Source organism: Chanodichthys erythropterus, chromosome 12 (assembly GCF_024489055.1).
Source record: "Chanodichthys erythropterus isolate Z2021 chromosome 12, ASM2448905v1, whole genome shotgun sequence".
Lineage (NCBI taxonomy): Eukaryota > Metazoa > Chordata > Actinopteri > Cypriniformes > Xenocyprididae > Chanodichthys > Chanodichthys erythropterus.
The window spans coordinates 37,309,578-37,327,854 of NC_090232.1; the positions used below are offsets into that span (position 1 = coordinate 37,309,578).

General features: G+C 37.0%; 1 protein-coding gene across 2 annotated transcripts in view; it reads left to right on the forward strand.

The window, feature by feature from the left end:
* The window catches only part of evi5l (ecotropic viral integration site 5 like), a 61,043-nt gene that overhangs the window by 14,732 nt on the left and 28,034 nt on the right, over positions 1 to 18,277 (forward strand). The window contains exons 2-13 of one of the 2 annotated variants that reach the window (XM_067403221.1): positions 4,237 to 4,603; positions 12,473 to 12,662; positions 12,806 to 13,030; positions 14,253 to 14,327; positions 14,428 to 14,553; positions 15,360 to 15,503; positions 15,925 to 16,014; positions 16,102 to 16,199; positions 16,312 to 16,372; positions 16,869 to 16,922; positions 17,413 to 17,445; positions 18,024 to 18,164. In XM_067403221.1, coding sequence (XP_067259322.1) covers positions 4,362 to 4,603; positions 12,473 to 12,662; positions 12,806 to 13,030; positions 14,253 to 14,327; positions 14,428 to 14,553; positions 15,360 to 15,503; positions 15,925 to 16,014; positions 16,102 to 16,199; positions 16,312 to 16,372; positions 16,869 to 16,922; positions 17,413 to 17,445; positions 18,024 to 18,164 — 1,479 coding nt within the window. In that variant the 5' untranslated portion in view covers positions 4,237 to 4,361. The remainder of the gene's footprint in view (positions 1 to 4,236; positions 4,604 to 12,472; positions 12,663 to 12,805; positions 13,031 to 14,252; positions 14,328 to 14,427; positions 14,554 to 15,359; positions 15,504 to 15,924; positions 16,015 to 16,101; positions 16,200 to 16,311; positions 16,373 to 16,868; positions 16,923 to 17,412; positions 17,446 to 18,023; positions 18,165 to 18,277) is intronic. The other variant, XM_067403220.1, reaches the window with a different exon arrangement.

Sequence of the window (18,277 nt, forward strand, 5' to 3'; positions counted from 1 at the left end):
ATTTAGTTTTTACATATCAGTATATTCCGGTATGATGTTTTTCCGATAACTCCGCCCCTAAACGGCACATAAAAACATAATGAGCTGTTAAGTTGGTCAGACGGTCTCTTCCTGTCTAGTGGGTGGTTCTTGTCCAGAATAAGCTGAAGTGTACACCAGACCTGTTACTGTTTAATAGATGTCTGACTATGTGAGGCTAGAGGAATAGGGCTTGTTTCTGTTCCAAGCCCAAAACGAGTTTACAAAGCTCCAAATTTCATTGTTCCCATGAGAGAATATAGTGCATTTATCTGTCTTTGGTAATGTATTTATAAGCACATGAGTGTAATTTAAGTCTGTATCATCCATCCATTACTATTTTTTACAAACCACAAACACTCTGTATATAATGCAACATTCTCTCTCTCACTCATTCTCTTTCACACACACACATATACACAAACCTTTGACTGTGGATTAGCTGCCATGTTTGTGTGTGGTTTGTTGTAGGACAAACATATAGCTTGTTGTAATGCTGTACAAAACATCACATACACTGTACTACAGTCCCTACTACCTGACAGATATCACCAAAATAGGTGTCATGTAACAACTTTTTAAAATATTAATAATATTGCACATTTTGTCTCTGGGAAATGCACATTTGACATTAGCTTGAGTTGATAGTAGTATGCGTAAATTTATGTTCATTAACAAAAACAGTAACATCTTTAAAAATGGTAACCCAATTTTTATAGAGTAAAATTAAATAACTAAACTTGACTGACTGAGTGGTCTTGCATATTATTCAGGGCTTCAGACTAACATTTGAGAGCAGTGATGCTACAAAAGTTGGCGCCAGCACCTGATTTTGTGGTGCTGGGTTTTTTTTTAATCAAATGTAATTTAATCATATTACTATTGCTTTACATTATTAAGTGCAGTTACTAATATTACATGTTTATTCATTGGAAATTTGACCGTAACGCACTGAGCTTGAATTGAGATGCAGATCAAATTGACTTATTAAGAGTGCAAAAACATTTCTATAGGGAAAATGTAAATATCCTACTGTACTCTAAATGTACCATACTGAACTGACTGACAGCTTCAGTGATTATAAAAGGAGCGCTCTTTACTTGCTTTCTGTGTAATACGGTCAAAATTTGAAGAAGTTTTTGTTTTTCATGAGATTTCATACTTTTCCATATATTAGGGAGTGCTCATCTGCTGCCATCTAGTGGTAATTCCATGTCTCTCTCTCTCTTTTTTTTAAGTTTTGTTTGCCAAGAAGTGTAAGTTTTCCTTCATCTTTAAACTTTTAGTTTTACAAATCATCACATTAAAAATAACATTAAAATGGGATAATATTTAGAGCTTTTAAGTGCTGGAAAAGTGTGAAGCAGTATAAAAAGTCCTTGAAAAATGCTTGAATTTCACTCAAAAGTTAGCATGAACCCTGAAATGAATAATGTAAGAGCATTCGAGTAATTCTGCCACAATACCATATTTTCACGAAGCATTACTACATTAAATCTATGGTGATTTGTGGACTGAGGAGCCTTAACTTGTTCGCGGCACAATGTTTCTCCTGGTTTCCACATCAGCACTATTTGATATTATATCTGTGTTTTAAAGCAGAGAATTCTGTGCTGAATTTGAATGCTTCCCACTAGATCTCGCAGTGATGTTATTCATTTTGTGGCAAGTTTAAATGCTTTCTCACTGGATCTCCCAGTGTCACGTGACCATTTAGTCGCAGTCTTGAGCCCTGTCATTATACATTTGTAGATCATGATACATGTTCATTTAACACATGTGTACATTAATAATATAGTAAAATTCTCTATGAATATCCAACATTTCTGCTGCAATACCATGGTTACTGTTAAGGTTACTAAGGTGATTTGTGGATTGAAAATCCTTCTGGCTGGATTGTTGTGGCACAATGTTTCTCCCGTTTTCATTGCTGTTGTGATTGTCAGCCTCTGGCTTCAAACTAGTTTAAGTCACCTAGTCATTTGTGGTTTGAATTAGGGATTGGCAATTTTGTCAGTTTTTCATTTTGAGTACTGATAGATCTCAAAAACAAGTACTCAACTGAGCTGGATGTGTCTGTCATGGCGATTAATGTTGTCCTCAGATTCAGTATCTGCGGGCAGATGAGATCTTGTCAGGCTATATGTCAGTCAAAGGTTATTTTCGCAATAAATAGTCTCACCTCAGAAGAACAAACTTTATTGTCCTGCCAGACGTTATGCATAGGTGCACGCTGTATATCACTTCAGTACATATAAAGAACAAAAGAAATTACGTGCATGCAACGTCATAGTTAGTAAGTCATGAAATTACCAAAAAGTACCAGTAAATTGTGTTAGCTGGGAAGGATTTGCATGCAAGTATATGATGTTCATGCTATTCATCAGGAGCAGTTTTCATATGATTCATTAACAGTTCATGTTAGTATTGTGTTTTTACCATGGTAACTGTTGGTTCTGTAACCCCAAATACCACTTTAGTTTCACTTAGTTATTTGGTATATTGTGAAATGAGTGTTGTGGCTCTTACCAACTTACTAACTTTATTGTATCAACAAAAACTAGTTTGGGACTGCTATTTAATAGCCTTCCTTATACTGTTTATACATCAGTATTAGTCATATTCTTTCAATTTATGTGTATATTAAGTAAAGTAGAATGGTACGGTGGAATGGAATGGTATTTTTGTGCCAACAGCAAATTTATTATAATTGTTATAATTTGTTAGGAATTATGAATTAAATTAATAAAAAGTTGGGTCACGGCTTAATGACCATTGGAAAATGTGGTTCCCACGGCATTTGAGAACCACTGATCTAAAAGGAATAGCTGCATGTGGTCAAGCTGAAGAGTGAATGAACACCAGTAAACTGTAGCCCCTTCTATATGACATCCTTTGTGGGATTAATCAGATGTCCTAGATACACAACATAAATGTAACATTACAACTACCATGGTAAAAAATAACCATATGGTTTCTGTGGTATTTATGAAAAACAGTCGCCCAAACACATGTAATATGAATACAAATGCACAAAAACTTCCATAGCTTGATAACAAAAACGACTGTAATAATGACTCCTTTTAATACATTTAATACATGTGTCCATTTAATAATATAATAAAAATTTCTACGAATATCCTACATTTCTGCTGCAATACCATAGTTAGTGTTAAGGTTACTACAGTAAACATTGGTGATTTGTGGACTGAAAAGCCTTCTGGCTGGATTGTGTGGCACAGTGTTTCTCCTGTTTTCCACATCATTGATGTTGTGATTGTCAGTCTCTTGCTTTAAACTAGTTTAAGTCATCTAGACATTTGTGGTTTGAATTAGGGATTGGTATTTTTGTCAGTTTTTCATTTTGAGTACTGATAGGTCTCAAAAACGGCTACACGAGGGAGCGGGGCAAGTCTGTCATGGCGATAATAAAAATATATTAATTAAAACAGTTAAAACAGGACATGAAAATCAAAATAAGAAAATATGACTAGAAAAAATAACACCGCTAGATCAGTAATGCACATCTTGCACTGTATTTGCATGATCAAAGCGATTTCAGGCATCACTGTGCACTTTCAAATCCATAGTTTCACTTTATTTCCCTAGTCTGGACGGCATGCTGTCTTAACGCTAACCAATCAGAGCTCAGGTACTACCCACAATGCCGCAATAACCCAATCAGGGAAAAAAAAGAAATACATTTTTGAAAGTCATAGCGATCATCATTTTCATGATCATTCGTCGCTATCACATCCGAATACTCGAGTACTCATGCACATCCCTAGCTTGCATCAGAGAACTCTGCAACAATTTCGAATGCTTCCCACTGGATGGTCGCATGAATGAGATTGGTCCGTGAGTAAACGTATTTGCTCTAAGCTGAGTTGTCTTTTGGGCCGAGCTAATAAAAGGTCTGTGTGGTGCGGTTCAAACAAGTAGCACTGTTTCATTCTGCTTTTGGTGTGTTTGTTTGTTAATGCTTTTCATATGCAATGGAAACTGCAGCAAATTGGTTGTGGCACCAGGAAAAAAGGTCACAAAATGCGACCATTTAGTAGCAGTCTGGAGCCCTGTAGACAATACTTGAGCCCTCTCATCATAATCACTGAGTGATTAATTAGTAAATCATGGCTGCCATAATCGAAATCTCAATAATTTTTTTCAATTAATTATGCACCCCTTCAATGAATAATCTTACTTCTTTTGTTTCCACAGATTAACCCAGGCCTGATATACACGTCTTCAAGGAGGCCTGTCTACGTCCACAGCGCCAATCCTGTGAGACCCCTGCAGCATCCTTCCACATCCCCACATCACTGCTTGTCCCGGGCTCCTCCGCAATGTCAAGCCCTAGCAGCAGCCCAGAGAGAGAGGGAGGGATGGCAGGTTCTGTTCAACTGGAGGATCTCAACTCGCCTCCCGGGCTGGAAACTGACCCTCCTTTTGTTGGCAGCCCAGTGCTCAGTCCGGATTCCAGTTCCCATGATGCTGCGCTCTCTGCCCCGGCAGCCTCCCCGGCTGACTCGGAGAACCTCAGCCCAGATGAGCTCGAGCTTCTGGCTAAACTGGAGGAACAGAACAGGTAGAACAAGAGCAACGTACTCGCAAACATGTTGCTTTGAATGAAGACCAGGCTATGCAGCGGCAAAATGACAAAAATGCATCTTTAAAATAGTTCATACAACATGCTAAATTAGTCTCCCGAAGCCATGCGATAACTTTGAGGAACAAATCAAAATTTGGTCACGCTTTGATTTAGGGTCCACTTCTCACAATTAACTAACTATTAATTGCAACTTTTTGCCTCAATAAACACCTAATTACTGTTTATTAGTAGTTAGTAAGGTAGTTGTCAAGTTTAGTTATAGGGTAGGTATAAAGGGATAGTTCACACAAAAATGACAATTATCCCATGATTTATTCACCCTCAAGCCATCCTAGGTGTATATGACTATCTTCTTTCAGACGAACATAATTCGGGGGAAGAGTAACCTCTGACCTGATGCATGACGCAATGACAAACGTGGAAGTACAGAGGATAGAGTAAAACAAAACACCGGTCATGAATTAGAAGTCTAAAGCGAGAAATTTTAAAGAGAAATGTCGGAAGGTTTTGATATAAGAGAAAAGGAACTTGAGTTTGTTGCACAGCCCTATTTTTTTGAACCGCGAGAGGCGTCTAAGCTTACAGTACTCCTACATCCTGCGTCATACATTGCATCAGGGGGCTACTCATTTGGCGCAAGTCGACTTGCGCTGCATGCATACGGTCGTCTTCCGGAAGCTAGTTATTTGAATTTATAAAGTTTTAAAGGTGTCCTAGAATTAAAAATTGAATTTGTTTCATTTGTTTAAAAGACCTCTGAAGAACAGACGAATCTCAACATAACACCGACTGTTACGTAACAGTCAGGATCATTAATATGTACGCCCCCAATATTTGCATATGCCAGCCCATGTTCAAGCATTAGACAAGGGCAGGACGTCTGGATGTGCACAGCTGAATCATCAGAGTAGGTAAGCAAGCAAGGACAATAGCGAAAAATGGCAGATGGAGCAATAATAACTGACATGATCCATGATTACATGATATTTTTAGTGATATTTGTAAATTGTCTTTCTAAATGTTTCGTTAGCATGTTGCTAATGTACTGTTAAATGCGGTTAAAGTTAACATCATTTCTTACTGTATTCAGAGAGACAAGACTGTCATTATTTTCATTTTTTAAACACTTGCAGTCTGTATAATTCATAAACACAACTTCATTCTTTATAAATCTTTCCAACAGTGTAGCATTAGCCGTTAGCCACAGAGCACAGCCTCAAACTCATTCAGAATCAAATGTAAACATCCAAATAAATACTGATTAGACATGCTGCATGACGAACACTTTGTAAAGATCCATTTTGAGGGTTACATTAGCTGTGTGAACTTTGTTTATGCTGTTAAAGGCAAGCGTGAGCTCCGTGGGCAGGGAGCACGAGCATTTAAAGGGTCCGCAGCCTAAATCGGCTCATATTTAATTTAATGATGCCCAAAAATAGGCAGTTAAAAAGATTAATAAAAAAAAATCTATGGGGTATTTTGAGCTGAAACTTCACAGACACATTCAGGGGACACCTTAGACTTATATTACATCTTCTAAAAAGTCGTTCTACGGAACCTTTAAATATGGATATTTTTCTTACAAAAATGCATCGCTTCCCTTTAAAAGGCCTTTATTAACCCCCTGGAGCCGTATGGATTACTTTTATTATGGATGGTTGCATTTCATTTTTGCTTCAAAATGTGGCCCCTCCATTCACAACCATTATAAAGCTTGGAGGAGCAAGGAAATATTAAAATATATCTCCAATTGTGTTTGTCTGAAAGAAGACCTAGGATTACCTAGGATGGCTTGAGGGTGAGTAAATCATGGGATAATTTTCATTTTTTGTGTGAACTATCCCTTTACGGGATGTATAATATGGCCTTGCGGAATAAGGCATTAATATGTGCTTTATTAAGAACTAATAAACAGCCAATATACTAGTAATATGCATACTAATACGCAGTTAGTTAATAGTGAGAATTGGACCCTAAACTAAAGTGTTACCTATTTAAAGTTGGCATAACAATTCATCCATGCATATTTGAAATTTTAAACTTTTTGACCATGTAATTTTTAATCAAAATAACTCAATCTTCCAGTGAAATAACTCATCTGGTGATGTATGCCAAATTTCTCTAATCTTTTAATCTGCTTAAACCCGCCCCTAACCGACAGCTAGAATCAAGTCCCAGACCTACATTTTTTTCTCTTTTTTTGATAATCAGTTTCACACATTTCACATCACAATACCAAAGAAAAGATCTGTCGCTAGACTCCATTTTATTGTGACATTAGGTTGTTATTCCCTGAAAATCACTCTAGATGTCTTTATGTCTGATTTCTTCTTATGAATCTGATTCAGTGAAATTTTGCATCCAATTCACAGTTAATCTGAATGATTGAATAACAATTCAGACTTACTTAATTCTCAAGTTCAATTTACTCAAAGATCAGGTCTCAGCAGTTAACAGCTCACTGGAGGTGAAGAAATAAAAACTTAATTTTTTACTTTTTCTCTCAACATTCTCACAAAACATTGTATGACTTCAAAAGAATATGATACACAAGTCTTAAGGACTTCTGTGATGCATCTTTGGTACATTTTCATTCACTTTTTAAAGGAGTCCCCAGAGTATTCTTTAAAAAAATTTGATTTTGTGTTCAGTGGAAGAAAGAGTAACATGTATAGAAACAACATGAGGTACACACAGAGGTAATTGCACAGAGCAATGTCAAGCGATTCAAATTGCAACATACTATATGTGTGCATCTACACATACTTGAAAGACATCACTCTGAAGGTACCAGAGCCTCCACAAAGGTAAAGCTGTGCGTACTCGAGACGGAAAGCTACATGTGTGGTTTAACATTTGACCTGTGAGTAGCATAGTGTGAAACTTGTAGGCTTCTCTTCCTGTAGCAGCTGATATGTTAAAACCTTTTGCTATTAATCAGTTGTGGTGGTTGCCTAGCAAAGGCAATAGCAACATTTACCATACTGAATGTAGAACTTTAATGGGCCATTTAAGAGGGCAGCAGCAGCAGCAGCAGTCGTAGAAATTAGTAGAGACTTTAAGCAACAGCTGCGGATGGAACAGCAATATTGTAATATGTTATATGTATTTTTTTTACTTTGTCAAATGATTAAATGACCTGTTATGCTGTCCTCTTTATTGTTGCTTAGTGTTTTTTGCATTCTTTGGCTACAGCAGTGAACACTTTACTTCCGGTCTCTGTTGCTGTTCCATTAGCAGATCGCCAGGATTCCTTGATTTCGTAAAGCATCGCTATTAGTGATATTTACAAGATGTTGTCTGGCTGAATGACTTCTTTCGAATTTAAGGGGCAGCGAAGTCAACGGTCATGTATGAATACGCATTTGTATTGTGTTTAGTGGTGTGTGTCAAGGCAACCATCACTTACTATTACTCATACCTGGAGTTGGAATTTGACCAAACTTTGTGTCTCCCACAGTTAGTCATGTCATTTGACATACTTTAGAAGTGATCAGACTTTTTTTTACACAAATTTGCCGTGGGGAGAAGGGCTTTTGCGGTCTCATTAAGCAATGTAATAAAGTTGCACTACATTGCTCTTTATATCTAAATATGTGAAACTGTGCGCCCTAGACTAAAGAGACCCAGTGTGTGAGAGAGTGAGTGACTTACTGATATAAAATTATAATTAAACTTTATTTGGAGTATTTCTTTATTTCGCAATGCACATTTCTTAATATTATACCTAAAAAGTGTTTTAAAATCACTATTAATAAGGCTTTTATGATCTTTGTATAATATCAGTCTTTAAATGCAAGATGTTAGTTCCACTTTAGCACAATCAAATATACTTAAAGGTGCGGTAAGTAAATTTTGAACAATGCTGTTGGACATTGTTGATATTTGAAATCAACCCAAACAAACCCAACCCTCTCTTCTTTTCTTCATTGCTCCACCTCCAAAACTCACACTCCAACCCTAACCACCCTGCTCTGAGTCAGTCTCGAACCCTGGCCCGATCGCTGCTGGCATGCGAGTGCACTAATAATGACGCTAAACACCACGTTCTCTAGCAGTTGTCAGTGTGCAGTGATTTAACCGCAAAACTCTCACTACCTGGCCACTGTTACACACGCAATGTGAGTGGATGTCGACCGCCACATGCCTCCTAATGCTGATTGGTTAGACGTTTGTTGTTGGTGTCTGCCCAACTAAATTCCAAACAGTGTTTTTGAAATTCTACCTTTTAAGTATATCTTTAGTTGGACTTCAGCACTACTTATGCACAATTAAAGTGCATTAAGTACAAAATTTGTTGTTCCAGTTTAGCAGACTTTAAGTATACCAGTTTAGTATACCAAAAGTACATTTGCAGGGTATTTTTATTTAGCACATAAATATGTAAATGTATTTGTAGTATACTTAGCACAAAATAAATGTATTTCAAATACATTTTAGTATTATTTTTTTTTCATTTGGTTATAGTCAGGTAAACAACACGTAGCAGCGTTACATCGCCGTTCGTTTCTCAAGTCCGAGGTAACACACGGCCAGTTCGAACAGGCTCTGGCTCCAGAACACAAAGCTTTCTGGTAGAAAAGGGGTAATAGAGAGGTTGGGTCAGATTTATCATTGGGTCAGATTCAGTAAGAAGCCACCTAGCAACCTCTCAGAACATCCTAGCCACCAATCAAAACAGCTTAGGAACCGTAAAGCAACGTGCTAGCATTGTGAAAGTGACTTTTCACGGATTTTTCTCAATATACAGTATTAATGCAGTAATTACTAATTTGTCATTTTGACAAGTCTTTATTCAAAAATGGCATATAGTAAACCTATTAATGGGACAGTTCTCTTCATGCAACTATGGTAAATGAAAGGACACAATGGTGATAGTTCATGTAAAAGATGTAAACTGCTGTTAAAAAGTTTTGGTTGGTAAGATTTTTTTAATTTAATCTTATGCTCACCAAGGCTGCATTTATTTGATCAAGAATATAGTAAAATATAACTCTTTTCTGTTTTAATATTTAATTTTAATTCTATTTGAATATATTTATTTTATATACAATGCTCAGTGTAAATGTGTACACATTTGTTTAACATATAACATCAAAGTAAGGTTAATAATATAACTTGGAGAACAAAAGTTTTACTCAAATTAGGGTAATGCAAAAATAAGTACACCACACTGAAAGTCTCTGGAGCAAAGCTAAATTTTAGGCTACAAATGTCTAAATTAACAAGAATTCAACCACAGGTGAGTCTAATTATTCATTACACAGGTGTCCAGCAGACAGTTGACTATGAAAGGGTGTTAAAACACCTTCCCATTTCATGCTGTCAGCAATGGCACCACATGGAAGAGAAAAGACCTGAGAAAGAAAATAATTACTTTACACCAGAGAGGTGAAGGCGACAAGAAGATCAGCAAAGCTTTACTTATCAGTCAGAATACTGTAGCAAAAGTGGTACAGAAATTTTAAAAAGATGGAACTGCAAACATCTCACAGAGACGTCCACGGAAGATAACGCCTTGACAGGAGCGTCTTTTGATGAGAAGGGTTGAAGAAAACCGGCATGTAAGTTCACTGCAGTTATCTAAAGAAGTAGAAAGCCAAACTGTGGTGACTATTTCCCGTGACACAATACAGCGTACACTGCAGAGGAATACATGCATGGGTGCTGTCCACAAAAGAAGCCTCTCCTAAAGCCCAGGCACAAAAAAGCCTGCCTAGAGTTTGCCAGGGCCCATGCTGACAAAGATGAAGACTACTAGGACATTATACACTGGAGTGATGAGACCAAGATAAATGTTTTTGGAACTGATGGCTTCAAAACTGTATGGCGTCACAAAGGTGAAGAATACAAAGAAAAATGCATGGTGCCTGCAGTGAAACATGGTAGTGGCAGTGTCCTTATGTGGGGCTGCATGAGTGCTGCTGGTGTCGAGGAGCTGCATTTCATTGATGGCATCATGAATTCACAGATGTACTGCTCTATACTGAAAGAGAAGATGCTACCATCACTCCGTGCCCTTGGTCATCGTGCACTTTTCCAACATGACAATGATCCTAAACGCATTTCTGAAGAAGAACAGGGTGAAAGTGATTCACTGGCCAAATATGTCTCCTGATCTGAATCCAGTCGAACACCTATGGGGAATTCTGAAGAGACAAGTTGAGCATCACTCTCCATCCAGTCTCTAAAAGAGGTCATTCTTGAAGAATGGAAAAAGGTAGATGTTGAAAAATGTTGCCAACTTGTTCATTCCATACCTAGAAGACTTGTTGCTGTCATGGAGGCCATACAAAGTACTAGATGTAGTAGTTTTTGTTGTGGGGTGTACTCATTTTTGCATCACCCTAATTTGAGTAAAACTGAAAATTTTGTTCTCCAAGTTGTATTATTAACCTTACTTTCATGTTATAAGTTAAACAGATGTTATATAAAACTTAGTCTTGTCAACATTTTGGAAATTGTTTTTGTGTTCATTGAGATGTTACTAAAAAAAATTTACTTTTCAAAGGGGGTGTACTCATTTACACTGAGCACTGTAAAATGTAATTTATTCCTGTGATGCAAAGCTGAATTTTCATCACTCCAGTCTTCAGTGTCACATGATACTTCAGAAATCATTCTAATTATGCTGATTTGGTGCTCAAGAAACATTTATTTTTGTTGAATTTTTGTAACAATGTAAAAGTCTGCATCTTTGATCAATTGAATGTGTCTTTCCTGATTAAAAATCTTAAAGGTGCCCTAGATTCAAAAATTGAATTTTCCTCGGCATAGTTAAATAACAAGAGTTCAGTACATGGAAAAGACATACAGTGAGTCTCAAACTCCATTGTTTCCTCCTTCTTATATAAATCTCATTTGTTTAAAAGACCTCAGAAGAACAGGCGAATCTCAACATAACACCGACTGTTACGTAACAGTCAGGATCATTAATATGTACGCCCCCAATATTTGCATATGCCAGCCCATGTTCCCAACATTATGAAAGGCATTAGACAAGGGCAGCCAGTATTAACGTCTGGATCTGTGCACAGCTGAAACATCAGACTAGGTAAGCAAGCAAGGACAACAGCGAAAAATGGCAGATGGAGCAATAATAACTGACATGATTCATGATAACATGATATTTTTAGTGATATTTGTGAATTGTCTTTCTAAATGTTTCGTTAGCATGTTGCTAATGTACTGTTAAATGTGGTTAAAGTTACCATCGTTTATTACTGTATTCACAGAGACAAGAGCCGTCGCTATTTTCATTTTTAAACACTTGCAGTCTGTATAATTCATAAACACAACTTCATTCTTTATAAATCTCTCCAACAGTGTAGCATTAGCCGTTAGCCACGGAGCACAGCCTCAAATTCATTCAGAATCAAATGTAAACATCCAAATAAACACTGTACTTACGCGATTAGACATGCTGCATGACGAACACTTTGTAAAGATCCATTTTGAGGGTTATATTAGCTGTTTGAACTTTTTTTATGTTGTTTAAGGCAAGCGCGAGCTCTTGGGGCATGGAGCACCAGATTTAAAGGGCCACACACCCTGAATCGGCTCATTTCTAATTATGCCCCAAAATAGGTAGATAAAAAATTAATAAATTTTGAGCTGAAACTTCACAGACACATTCAGGGGACACCTTAGACTTATATTACATCTTTTAAAAAAAAGTTCTAGGGCACCTTTAATATATTTAAATATATATATTTTACTGACCCCAAACTTTTGAATGGTAGTGTAGATTCAACCCCCTTAAAAGAATTTGAACCCAAATATTTTAAGCCCTAGGCTACACTACCATTTGTATACCTTAATCACATTGTATTGAATTGCATTCAGGTTACTAGAAGCGGATTCCAAATCCATGCGCTCAATGAGTGGATCTCGGAGGAATAGTGGCTCCTCTCTGGTGTCGAGCTCATCTGCGTCCTCTAATCTGTCCCATCTGGAGGAAGACACTTGGATCCTGTGGGGACGCATTGTCAACGAATGGGATGAATGGAGGCGAAAGAAGGACAAACTTCTGAAGGTGATTGATTGGTCCTTCTTTCATTCAGAACGTGATCCACATCATAGACGCTAGTGTCAAAACCAAAGAATCTGAGACTTCTACATTCATCACTTTTTTTTGCCTCAACCCCTCTCTCTCTCTCTCTCTCTCTCTCTCTGCAGGAGCTTATAAGGAAAGGCATTCCTCATCATTTCCGAGCAATCGTTTGGCAGTTGTTATGTAATGCCACTGACATGCCAGTGAAGAATCAGTACTCCGAACTCCTAAAGATGTCCTCGCCCTGTGAAAAACTCATACGCAGAGATATTGCCCGCACATATCCCGAACACGACTTCTTCAAAGGCCAGGACAGTTTGGGACAGGAAGTTCTGTTTAATGTTATGAAGGTGAGAAAGACGGAAATGGGTGATGAAAGAAAGCGAGCGCAGATCAGATGAAGTGGAGACAAGGTAGAGCAAATGAAAAAGCAAGAGGTGGTTTATTGAACAAATTTTAAAATGAACAAGAAGTAATTTTCACACTGATTACAAAAAAAAAAAATAAAGCTGCAGTCCGTAACTTTTTTTGGTTAAAATTTTCCAAAATAAATTTTTGAGCAAGTACATAACCAGCCAATGTTCAAAACTATCTCATTACCTCAGCCCGATTCACAACGGTAAAAGCTTGTAATAATGTTTTCTAATTCAAGTGGTACTGGTAGGTTTCAGCGGGAAATTCGAGCATGACGCCGCTTGTCTTTGCGTCATTACGTCACATCTGTTTACATAAAGAACGAGTCCCAGCTAGTAGGCTGTATCATGTGAGGATGCTGCAAGTGACAGATCATTTATAGCCTTTTCTCACAGCAGCCGGAATAATTAAACTTATCATACAGAAATTGAAATCTACAGGTAACGCTAATACCCACTAAATACACATAGTCACGAAATGCTGATGTTGTTAACATTAACAATTTGAGAACTAATTATAACAATTATAATAATTTGCATGGTTTGATGTGAAATGAGCTAAGCGATCAGTAGATTTAATCACCATTGGTAGCACGATTGATTTGTAATGCCTTTTTTCCTCAGTTGGTCAAAACAAAAGTGCCAGACATGTAACTTACTTGTTCAGACATTTTAAAATTCTTATTTTGTTTCCGAAGCACAGTATCCACACCAATGTGACTGACAGCAAACATTATATTCATCCGCGCTGAGGAGACGTGCCGATACGCAACCCATATAAAGATGATAATTCTGCAAATAACTGCAATTGCAGGTTTCAAACAGAGATGGCGACAAAGAGACAAAACTTATGGACTGCAGTTTAAAGGGTAGTTCACCCAAAAAGTTATCATCAATTACTCACCTCATGTCATACCAAACCTGAATGACTTTCTTCTGTAGATAAAAAAGAAACTAATCAGAATGTCGACGCTGTTCTTTTCAATACAATAAAAATCAGTGGTGACCACACCAGGGAATGTTAAGCTTCAAAAATGACAGAGCCACAAACAGATTTTGTATAGCTTCACATTCATGTTTGTTAAGATAAGATTTTCATAAAGATTTTGATGTATATGGAATGAAGAAAATCATAGGGTGTATGTTTTTCATCTCGCAGGCATATTCTCTGGTGGATCGTGAAGTTGGTTATTGTCAGGGCAGTGCCTTCATCGTAGGATTGCTACTTATGCAGGTTTGCTTCTGTGTTTTGCTTATCATAATGAATTAAAATAATGTAAATAAATGTCTGTGAGCCAAACTTTGCATAAACCAAATCCACTGTGTGTTTGTAGATGCCGGAGGAGGAGGCTTTTTGTGTGTTTGTCAGACTAATGCAGGAGTACAGGCTTCGAGAATTGTTTAAACCCAGCATGGCTGAGCTGGGTCTGTGCATCTACCAGTTTGAACACTTGCTACAGGTAAGGAAGAATACTTTCCAGAATCCAGGCTAATATAGATATGCATATAATATTGTGGGAGCATTATAGGAAAAAGATGTATCAGACTGCTTGTCTGATAATCTGATAATGTTTGGAATCTACTACAAAACGCACTGTTGTATAAGAGGGGTCACAGGACTTCTGCAACAGGTACACTACTGTTCAAAACATAGGGGTTTAAATGTTTTTCAAAGAAGTTATTTATGCGCACCTGGGCTGCATTTATTTAATTAAAAGTAAAGTAAATACAGTAATACTGTGAAATATTATTGCAATTTAAAATAAGTGTTTTATATTTTAAAAAATGTAATTTATTCCTGTGTTTTCAGTTGCACCAGTCTTCAGTGTCTCACGACCCTTTAGAAATCATTTTACTATGTTGATATTATCAGTGCTGAAACAGTTGTGCTGCTTATTCATATTTTTGTGGAAACTGTGATTCATTTTTCAGCTTTCCTTGGTAACTCTAAGATTATAAATGTCTTGATTGTCACCAACATATGGGCCAATTTATGATTGGCTTAAGAGGCTAATGTGATTTAAATCTCATTTATTGTTTCAATTTTTCCAACGAAGCGATTTCAGATCTCTCTTATTATAGTATACTGCATGCCAAGATGTCTGGAGTAATGCCATGTTTGTCCACAAGGAGGCAACAGATTTATTGTACATAAACAGAGTCATGACTAAGAATCAATTCAATTGTTTCTTCTCAGAAGTACATTTATCTAATGTTTTTCACCAGACATTTGTATCTCTTCCATGTTTTCATCTCTGTGATTCAGGAGCAGTTGCCAGAGCTGAATGTTCATTTCCGTTCTCAGAGTTTCCATACATCTATGTACGCCTCGTCCTGGTTCCTCACTCTCTTCCTCACCTTCCTGCCCTTGCCAATAGCTACACGTATCTTTGACATCTTTATGTATGAGGTATGGACACAAGACCCTTTGTGTGTGTCCATGCGTGTTACTGACTTGGCTGTGTGCTTTATGAACACAATGTTCCTGGAAGTTAGCAAAATCTGAAAAAACTTAGTTCTGGGGACCTTCTCAAAAGGAAAAATGGTTGTTGTTGTAGGGTTGCATTGTGTCTTAATCAGACTAAACATGCCCAAAAAAACGCTTTAGTATACTATCTCTAAAATGCAAAGTTTTGTTTGAGTGTTAAAGTCAATAATATGGCAAGAGTAAAGTCAGTGAAAGACAAGCAAAATGTGTGAAGAATTTGTGTGAATGCATCTAAGGGGTTGTAAAAACTTATTAGAAACAATACACGAATATATTAGAATGTGGATATTTGTTGTAGTTGTTAGTCTGTGATTATATGAATACTGTGTGCTGTTTTTTTCAGGGTTTGGAGATCATATTCCGAGTTGGAATAGCAATATTGCAGTACAACCAGACAGACCTCATACAGTTAGATATGGAAGGAATGTCACAGGTTAGGAGAAAATCATATCTGTCATGAACATTGATATGTTATTCATGGAACAACGTAACTGATGTTTGTTAAATATTCTCACCACAGCACTTTCAGAAGGTGATTCCACATCAGTTTGATAGCTGCCCGGATAAACTTATCCTACGGGCCTATCAGGTCAAATACAATCCCAAGAGAATGAAAAAGTGAGTGATTTGTTTATCATTATATGATATTTACGATAAATAAATATTATTATGATAAAAAAGACAAAGATTTTTTTTCTAGATTCTTCTCAATAATGCTTTTCATTCACAGATTAGAAAAGGAATACACCACCATTAAGAACAAAGAGATGGAAGAACAGATTGAGATTAAGGTTTGCAAACCTGGATTTGGTGCAACTTTTTCAATAACATGTAGATTGCATTTGTATGCACAAGTTTTACCTAATGATATTTTATTTGAACGTCTTTAAGAATTAAATTTCAATTATACAAAGATTTCTGACTTTACTTTTGTGAAATGCCCCATCTGGGTTTGAATTATAATAAATTATCCATAAAGAGTGTCATTTACTTATAAATAAGTGCTCCACTGGGAGTTGTATGTGTGTGAACATGAATGCTTGCACGTAGTGAACACGATGAAATAATTATAACATTAAACTGATAATTAAGTTAACATTTTTATGCATATTTAATTAATAGCATGTGTTAACTTCAGTGTTGTTATTGTTAACTAAAAATCAAAATGTTTTCTGTGAATTAAATTTTTTATTCGATATTTTTATTCAATTTTATTCTGTTTAATCATTTGCATTTAAAAAAAAAAAAAAAAACATTTAAAAAAAAAATTCCCTTTCATTTTAACAGAGACTACGTACAGAAAATAGACTACTGAAGCAGAGGATTGAGACACTGGAGAAAGTGAGATGGTTTCTATCTTCTAAATGATGTGCATAAACCTAAAATAGCCCTGTTTAGTTTGTGTTTGAGTAAACGGTGTAGATATCTTTATTATGTGAATCATGTAAACTTTTAGAGCATGTCGGTCTTTACTGAGGCTCAGCTGTTTTGCCTTCTTCTTGATGGTACATTTTTTGAAGTCTTATCTGTCTTATTTGTCTCTGCCTTCCTCTGTTGAAATTACTTCCCCACAATTTTCACCACAAACAAACTCATTCTGTTATACTCACTTTTTATACTTTTTATAAACTTACTCCACTTGTTTTTTCCTACTTAACTTTTACAAACCTTTCCCTTTCTTCTCTTCATGTGTGTCTATAATACTCAATTTGATCTTATCCTCTGTTTCTTTCCTTTTCCCTGTTCTTTCTGTCCCTGTTTTCAACCTTTTCTTCCCTCCCTCTGTATGCTTTCTTTCCTTTTTTCCTCTTCTTCTCTTGTGGTGTTGTAGGAGAGCGCTGCATTAGCAGACAGGTTGATTCAGGTACAGTACTGTCAAGCCAGCTGCTCACTAATCTCTCCTTCCTTTCCTCTTCTCATGGCTCAATCACATGCTTCTTCTCTTCAACCTTCCACAATTTCTTCTATAATCCACTCTTTCCTGCCTCTGCACTGCCTCCTCCACACTAATCTGAGAATGGGCCTGCTGCATGAAAAATGGTTATTTGTTTTTCTGTGTTTCCCATCACTGCCTTGACAGCACATTTGTCTGTATGGCTGGAATAATGTCCCAGAGGTGCTCCAAGTGAAGGTTAACCCTGACACTCTATCCCGGCAGTGTAGCCTTGCATGTGGGATGTGGAAGCATAGGTGTGCATCAGGGTTCCGTATTAGGTCCGGTGGCATTTTTCATATTTTCTCATGTTATTCATCCAATTCTAAAATTCAATGGGATTCTTTTGATTCTTGAATTGATCAGATTTCTTTGGTTTTATGACACTGAGGTATCATTGCATGTAGCCCCTCTCATTACCTTGACTGGAATGCCATACTTATCTCCTCTTAACCTTAAGTAAAGAGACATCTCCCAAAAAGAGATTTACTCCATTTCTCTTCTCTCAGGGTCAGGTGACACGAGCCCAGGAGGCAGAGGAGAACTACGTTATTAAGCGTGAACTGGCTGTGGTTCGGCAGCAGTGTTATACAGCCAGTGAGAGTCTGGAAAAGGCTCAGGACACCATACGCGAACTTCAGCAACACAAGGTAACAGCAGATGCCTAGCTATAAGTTGAGTTGCGGTATTTTTGCTGCACTCAGCTGACCTCAGCAAGAAATATTGATAAAATGCTACAAAACCCTTTTTATTGATACAGCCT